The sequence below is a fragment of the Bison bison genome, unplaced genomic scaffold (genome assembly GCF_000754665.1).
Source record: "Bison bison bison isolate TAMUID 2011002044 unplaced genomic scaffold, Bison_UMD1.0 scf7180017862979, whole genome shotgun sequence".
Lineage (NCBI taxonomy): Eukaryota > Metazoa > Chordata > Mammalia > Artiodactyla > Bovidae > Bison > Bison bison.
In genome coordinates this window covers 2199533-2207916 of record NW_011493551.1, presented here as the reverse complement: position 1 = coordinate 2207916, position 8384 = coordinate 2199533, and the positions used below count along the sequence as shown (strand labels likewise).

The following is an 8384-nucleotide window of genomic DNA, read 5'->3' as shown; positions in this document are numbered from 1 at the left end:
TCCAGGCCCCGCCCCTTGGGAGGGACCGTCCCCATCCCTCCCGGGAACTGCTTGGCCTGGAGCCGGCAGACACGTGATCCAGGGAGCGCCCCGCCCCTCAGCCTTCGCCAGGCGATTGGCTCGGGGAGGCGCGGGCGCTGGGAGACCCGGTCCGTGCCACCGCCCACTTCCCCTCCCACGGTCCTCCAGTTCGCGTCATGGCCGCCGCCGCGGCTCTGGAGGCGGTGGCGCCTCTGGGTACCCTGTGGGGCCTCGTGCAAGACTTCGTCATGGGTCAGCAGGAGGGCCCCGCTGACCAAGTGGCTGCAGGTACGGCAGACGGCGCCGCACGGCTTCCGCTTTGGGACATCCAGGAGGGAGCGGCCTCAGCAGAGGCGCCTGGAGGGAAGGGAGTAAGGGACAGCGGTGACTTTGAGACATTGGTCCGGGGCTGGTTGTGAGCAACGCATGCTTGAGAGCCAAACAAATTGCGAGTCGCTTGCAGTCTTCCTTAAAACGCCCTTACGCCCCTCGTCTCGGTTTATTGCCACTCTGTGCGCCGGCCGGGGTTAGGAGAATCATTAAGGTTTCAGAGATGAGTAAATTGCTGCCCAGCGAGGGCATGAGACTTTCAGATGAGGCCGGTGGAGGAGCTGGGATTCGGACCCAGGTCCTCCAGTTTAGAACCAGGGGCTCGTGCTGCGAAAGCACGTTGTTTCTATGAAGTTGACGTAAGAAGAAGCATCTTCAGCGGCATCAGCTCGAGTCGCGTGGCATGTTGGGAGTGGTCGGGCGGCCCGATCTCTGACTGGCTGTAGTTGCAGAGAGGAGGAGAGAAACCTGTCTAGGGGGAGTTTGAGATGTTCTGCGTATCCTTCTTAAAGCTTACCCTCCGTTTCTTGTTAAAGTTCTTGATTAATTTGCTTTGTGACTTTTTAATGTGGTGCACGTGGTGCTTGTTTTAATCTTTTCTCCAGAACTCCTGTTTCCTACTTTTGATCAATTTAGGAATCTCTAAGTTCTGGCAGCTTATCTAAGAGTTGAATAAAACAAATTACAGATTTCCTTGGAATTCTGAGACTTTACTCTCTTAGGGAAAAAAAAAAAAAACCTAAGTAGTTATTGAATGTTAGAAGGCCTTCAGACCTGACATTTAAGTAATAGAATACAAAGTAATCTTGTCAGTACAGATGACTTTTATTTTTGGAAATTTTGCATGTTTTAGGGAGAAGTAAAGGATACATTTCTCTTGAAAACTGAACATAATCACTTTCAGGATGTGTGAACAATGAATGAAGTGAATTTGTCAGAAGCATAAACCATTGATCCTTAGTGATATCCCACTTTCACTCAATGCTTCCACAGTTACCTAACACATTTTTCAAACATGTTGCAAAGTTATATATAAATACAAATACACTAGATCTGTGACTGCCAGGGACTTACAATGTAGTGGGAGAGGCGATCATGCAAACAGTACAATGGACCATGGAAAGGACTGCAAGAGGTATTTGCAGGGTGACATGGAAACATCGAGGAGCAAATGAATGCCTGATGCAGTCATTCCACTGAGCTGAACTTCGTACAGCTTTGTGCACTGTAGTGTGTTCTCAGTGCTTGTAATTAACAACTGCACTGTGTTATCAGTGTCATTTTCCCCAATGTTTTATTATTAAAAATTTCAAACATCCAGCAGAGTCTCAATAATTTCTTCAAAGACACACACCCACTGCCTAGATTCTACCATTAACATTTTAATATAATTTGCTTTATCACGTATCTGTCCATCATTTAAATTGCAGCTATGAGTACACCTCCCTCTGACTGCTTTGGTATGCATGTCATTAACTAGGGTTTGTTTTAGTTTATTTTGGTATGAAGTTTGTGTTCAGTGAAGTGTACAACTCTCAAACATACATTCATTGATTTTGAAAAATCAAAATCGTACATTTTGTAAGTGTATACAAAAAATCATGCTTTTGTAGGTGTATACAAAAGCATACACCTACCAGCTACCGAGATAAAGAACATTACTATAAAAAGTGTTATTTGTAACTCCCATTTATACATTATGAACAAAGTAATTTAGGGTTTTCAAATTCAGAACACATTTGAGAAGCCAGCACAAATAAGGACTGCCAAGTTCTTAAAATATTCTTGTAAAATTTGTATTTTTTATGCCTGAAAAAAAAGTGGCCTAAACTATTGTCTAGTTTAAATGTAACTCAGCTCAGCTAAGTCTGTAATACTAGCCCTGTTGTAATTTAACCCTCCTGATTAGGAAAGGAGGTTAGTAATAACAGATAACTAACCGAGGGGTTATAATAGATAAGGTTGAAAAGGTTTGGTGGGGTTGAGATGCCTAACCTTGGATTCTAAGCAGAGGGATTTGAATGACCTATTGTAGGTAATTGGAGTCAGTGTACATCCTAGAGTAAGAGAGTCATATAGTGAATTTGAGAAGGATTAAGTTGGTATCCTTAATCTTATATCACAGCTTTAGTTAGAGTTGTTGAAGGGTGACAGAGTTTTGAAGCATCCCCAGAATAAGATCCCACTCCAGTACTCTTGCCTGGAAAATCCCATGGACGGAGGAGCCTGGTAGGCTGCAGTCCATGGGGTCGCTAAGAGTTGGACACGACTGAGCAACTTCACTTTCAGTTTTCAGTTTCATGCATTGGAGAAGGAAATGGCAACCCACTCCAGTGTTCTTGGCCTGGAGAATGCCAGGGACGGGGGAGCCTGGTGGGCTGTCTGTGGGGTTGCACAGAGTCGGAGATGACTGAAGCGACTTAGCAGCAGCAGAATAAGATATGCTTTGTAATCCTCCAGCCTAATCAAGCTTTGTGATTGCTGAAAGGGACCAACTTTCTATTCAGCCACTCACAGCAGCAGCGTCTCCTACAAATTGTAACTGCAGAAGGAACACCCTGTGATCACAAAGGTAGTTACCACCAACTTTGTTTCCATTTGAGTTCCTGATGAAAGTTGGTGTCAGATGCAGAGGGTGCAAATGATGGAAGAGAAGTGACTTGGCAGCCTAAGGGTTAAAGACTTCTCAGCCAGGCATTCGGTGGCTGCCACTCCCCTCCTGGATCTTTAGTTTCAGGCAGCCACCTTGATTTGCTGTTCCCCTAAGTTCTTTCCTTCCCAAATCCCTCCACTGCTGCTGCTGCTGCTGCTGCTAAGTCGCTTCAGTCGTGTCCGACTGTTTGCAACCCCGTAGACGGCAGCCCACCAGGCTCCCCTGTCCCTGGGATTCTCCAGGCAAGAACAGTGGAGTGGGTTGCCATTTCCTTAGACCTGGGATTAAAGGCCCAGTCTGAGTGCTCAGTGTCTGCCCCCAGGTGTCTCCTGATCCTCTAGGCAGACATCATCTCACGCTTCAGAATCTTTGTGGAACTTATTTCTCAACCACTCATACTTTTTACTTGACTTTAGTAGCTACTTCTGTACACGTCTCCATAACATACCCTACTGTAGAGTCCCCTGGAGACTAGCATAAGTAGGTAGTATAAAAGATGAATAAGAGATGTTGAAGGAAGAATTTATGGAATTTGAGGCCTAACTAGTTACAGGGTGAGAGAGGACTCTTAAGATGACCTCAAGAATTTGAGCCTGAGGATGAGCAAAAGAAAAGTACTATGTCCAAAAACTGGGAAAGGAGATTTTGATCACGTTGGCCTTACAGGTGATGGATATAAAATTTCTTCCTCTTACTTGGATTTGCCTTCATTTCAGTCTTCATTGTATTTTCCCACATTTGTGATTCCATGAGGAGACCACTATTCTTGAAATCAGAAGGCTGTTAAAAGTAAATGCATTTCTGAGAAAAGTGTGGCATCCTCAGCAGAAAGGGAATTTTGAGAACTTGATTGGAACTGAGTACCGACTGGGATTTCTCTCTCCTGTTCCTTCCATCCTCCCTCATGCCCCCTCGGCTGCTACTCAAGAGGCTGCGACTCCATCAGACAGAAGTGTGATTGTGCATTCTATGTCAGTGCTCATGTAAATACTCCTTTGACGACTCCTCAACGCCCCACATGAACTGGTGCCCCGTTAAGGGAAGAGTAGGTAGTTAGCAGGTGCTAGTAGGTTCATTTTTAGAGAACAAATCTTGAATACATTGGAAAATCTTAGATCTACCTAAATAGGGAGAGAAACTTACATTTATTTTTCCTTATGCCTGTGAGACTGCCGTTAGGAAAATTAACTTATTGGCTTCTTTCATTCCTGGAGTTCAAGTGCATAATTAACTTCCAGGTATTCAGGTGTTTTTCATTTGGAAGAACTAATCACTTAAAGTTAGTGATGGGGGGTTCCATCCCTGGTCTTGGAAGACCCCACATGCCATGGAGCAACTAAGCCCATGCACCACAGCTATTGAGCCTGTCCTCCAGAGCCCAGGGGCCACAACTACTGAATCCTGCGTGCTCTAGACCCTGTGTTCCACAACAAGGGCGTTAGTCGCTGTTGTATCCAGCTCTTTGCAACCCCGTGGACTGTAGCCTGCCAGGCTCTTCTGTCCATGGGATTCTCTAGGTGAGAATACTGCAGTGGGTTGCCATTTGCTTCTTCAGGGGATCTTCCCGACCCAAGTATGAACCTGGGTCTCCTGCTTACCGTCTGAGCCACCAGGGAAACCCACAACAGGAGAGGCCCCCGAAATGAGAAGCTCGTGCAGTGCAACAGGAGAGTAGCCGCCCGCCGTCTGCAACTAGAGAAAAGCCCATGCAGCAGTGAAGACACAGCACAGCCAAGTAAATAGAAGTACATTTTAAAAAAATGTTTAAAAATAAATAAAGTTAGTGGTAGGTGGTCCCACATGGGCTTTCCTGGTGGCTCAGATGGCAGAGAATCTGCCAGCAATGCAAAAGATCTGGGTTTGATCTCTGGGTTGGGAAGATCCCCTGGAGAAGGGAATGGCTCCTACTCCAGTATACACTTAAGAAGTTTACTCCTTTCCTATGTTACCCCAGTCTGTGTGTATCACTATAGTAATGCTGAACTAGTTGTTTTTTAATTGTTTTAAATGTCTTTCTGCCCCCTAAAACTGGGTTCCTTAAAAGCTCCCTATCTATATTTCTTTCTCCAATCCTAACATGTTAATTAATTTATAATAATGAGTTCAATAAATATTGAATGAATAAATGAAAACAAACAAATGATAATCTGTTAAAGAATAGTTAAAGGAACATGAAAAGGGGAGTAATTTTGTTTTGGAAATCAAGGAAGCCTTCACAGGAAGAGTTGCAATTTGAGCTGAATCTTGAAGAGTTGAAGTTCCTCAGACTGACAAGGGCAAGAAAGAGGCATTCCAAACCAAGGGAGCATGTCTCCAGGCTTGAGGATATGGAAGAGCTTCTCATGTTGAGAACTCTTGTGACTGAATGATAGGAGCTATGATGAAAGATGAGGCTGGAGGAGAGTGAGGGCTAAATCATGAATGACATCAAGCCAAGGAGTCAGGTCTCAGGCAGTGAGGAGCAAATGGAGATTGCTGAGCAGATAATTAATTGTGCATTTTAGATTATTAGGAATGAATCAGAAGGCTTTTTAAAAAGTGAGATAAAATTCACTGTAAAAAGTGAGATAAAAATGAGATAAGAGATAAAATTCACAGTAACCATTTTAAGAAAGAAGTGGCTTAGTATATCCACAATGTTCCACAACTATCACCACTCCATAAAAATTCCAGAACATTTTCATTCCACTAAAAGTGGAAGGCTATTTTGACAGCTGTCCCTGATAGTCTGGTCATAGGGATGAAAAGGAAAAAAAGATGAAACTTTGAAAGACATTTCTAACATAGGCTCAACAAAACTAGACTAAAATGTTAGTTTTAGTCAGCTTTTTGAAAACATCCTCAAAATACTGATTCTAGTTTTTTGCCACCTTACTTGCATTTTTCTTATTGTTATTTACTGTTGCAACAGCTTTACTGTCTCTTCATTTTTTTCCTTTTTTTTTTTTTCCTTTGGGCTGTACCACATGGCATGTGGGATCTTAGGTTCTCAGACCGGGGATCTAACCCATACTCCCTGTCATGGAGACTCGGAGTCTTAACCACTGGACCGCCAGGGAAGTCCCCTTTTTTTTTCCTAATTTTGTATGACTTCTGTACTTCTCTTTTATGTTGGTGCTGCATTGATTCAACATGAAATCTTTGTGAAAGGATGAAGACTGAAGGCTGTGCTAGGAGAATTTGCCCATATACTGGGATTCAAGAGATCACATGCAAATGGATGTTTCTTTGTAATTATTGATATAAAGCAGCCAGTTTTGTAATAATGTATACTGAATGCTGAAGAAGTCTTTTTCATTTATAAAATTCGAGGCAGGCTATAGGAGTGAGATTGACTATAGGGAGCATGAGGGGAACTTTGGTGATGGTAACATTCTGTGTCTTAGTTTGGGTGTTGGTTACTCTAGGTATACTTTTGTTAAAACTAATCAAATTATACATTTCACTGTATATAAAGTTTACCTCAATATTTTTTTAATGAAAAAATTAGAGGTGACTGAATGGGGCCTAGTAGTCAAGTCTTTGTCCTATAGCATTTGAGGTATTTCCAAAGAGAGACTCTGGCCGAGCATCCACAGCATCTGATGGTATTGCTGAGAGTGCTTCAGTTCCGTGATATTCTTTGCTAGGAACAGCTGTCAGTCCCCTGTGGCTTCCGGTATGCTAACACCATTGTGGCTGCTACTGAAATTTGTTTTTAGATGGGTTTTTCAGCAGAGTTTCCTGGGTTCTGTCCAGGAGATTGCAGAGAAGTACCCTTTTCCACCCTCCCAAGTGGTACAGTAATTTGTAACCCGGGGATGGGTCTGTCTCTTAAGTATTGCCATTACAGGATGGGTGTAGAACCTAATTCTCAGTGCCTTAGTTTGCCCTGTTAGTCTGGCTGCTGCCCCTTCCCCCACCCCACTGCTTGCAGATTTGTTCCCTTGGCTCTTTCTCAGGAGCAGGGGCAGCAGCTGGGCCTTCCACATCCTGGCACGAGTAAGGCTAAGAGTGCCTGATGTCTAAATTGGTGCCAGTCACGAGCTGTGAATCCCAGCTAGAGCACTCCCTTCCTCAGTCAGATTGGGCTTCTTACTCTAGTACCAGATTACGCCTCTGCCCAGCTCAGCTCACAGCTATTGTTCAGAGACCACAGACTTAAGGGGAACCGGAGTTTCATTTTCTCAAGCCTCTTCTTCACTTAGCCAAAGTCTGGTCTTGGCGAGAGCTGACTAATTAGGTCTTGTATTTAAAGGTAGGTGGGTTGAGGACCCAGAATAGACTGTGGAAGTAATTCCCTGATTGCCACACCTTATTGAGCTAAAACTCCTCGACGTTAATCAAACACTTAGAAGATTGCTAACCTTTCACTCTTAGTTGCTCCTTTGAAAATTTCTCCTATGATAATTCTGTTAGATCTAAGTGAATTACCATTGTGCTGTTAAAATTGCATTTTCAAAAATATACTCACATGGTACAACATTCAAAAGGTGCAAAAAGACCCACAGTGAGAAGTCTTCCTTTCATCCCAGGATGCCATGCAGATTGTGGCAGATGAATTAACTATATTACTCAGTTCAGTTCAGTTGCTCAGTCATGTCTGACTCTGTGACCCCATGGACTGCAGCACGCCAGGCTTCCCTGCCCATCACCAACTCCCAGAGTTTACTCAAACTCATGTCCATTGAGTCTGTGATGCCATCCAACCGTCTCATCTTCTGTCGTCCCCTTCTCCTCCCACCTTCAATCTTTCCTAGCATCAGGATTTTTTCAAATAAGTCAGTTCTTTGCATCAGGTGGCCAAAGTATTGGAGTTTCAGCTTCAACATGAGTCCTTCCAATGAACACCCAGGACTGATCTCCTTTAGGATGGACTGGTTGGATCTCCTTACAGCCCAAGGGACTCTCAAGAGTCTTCTCCAGCACCACAGTTCAAAAGCATCAATTTTTCGGTGCTCAGCTTTCTTTACAGTCCAGCTCTCACATCCATACATGACGACTGGAAAAACCCCAGCTTCGATTAGACGGACCTTTGTTGGCAAAGTAATGTCTCTGCTTTTTAATATGCTGTCTAGGTTGGTCATAGTTTTTCTTCCAAGGAGCAAGTGTCTTTTAATTTCATGGCTGCAGTCACCATCTGCAGTGATTTTGGAGCCCCAAAGAATAAAGTCAGCCACTGTTTCCACTGTTTCCCCATCTATTTGCCATGAAGTGATAGGACCAGATGCCATGATCTTAATTTTCTGAATGTTGAGCTTTAAGCCAAGTTTTTCATTCTCCTCTTTCACTTTCATGAAGAGGCTCTTTAGTTCTTCATCTCTTTCTGCCATAAGAGTGGTGTCATCTGCATATCTGAGGTTGTTGGTATTTCTCCCCACAATCTTGATTCCAGCTTGTG

The 8384-nt window shown here is 43.8% G+C and overlaps 1 protein-coding gene across 2 annotated transcripts in view; it reads left to right on the top strand.

The window, feature by feature from the left end:
* The first annotated feature begins 172 nt into the window (after window positions 1–172).
* The window catches only part of MMS19 (MMS19 nucleotide excision repair homolog (S. cerevisiae)), a 35390-nt gene continuing 27178 nt past the window's right edge, over window positions 173–8384 (top strand). For both annotated transcript variants that reach the window (XM_010833055.1, XM_010833054.1), the window contains exon 1: window positions 173–309. In XM_010833055.1, the coding sequence (XP_010831357.1) occupies window positions 198–309 (112 nt within the window). In that variant the 5' untranslated portion in view covers window positions 173–197. The remainder of the gene's footprint in view (window positions 310–8384) is intronic.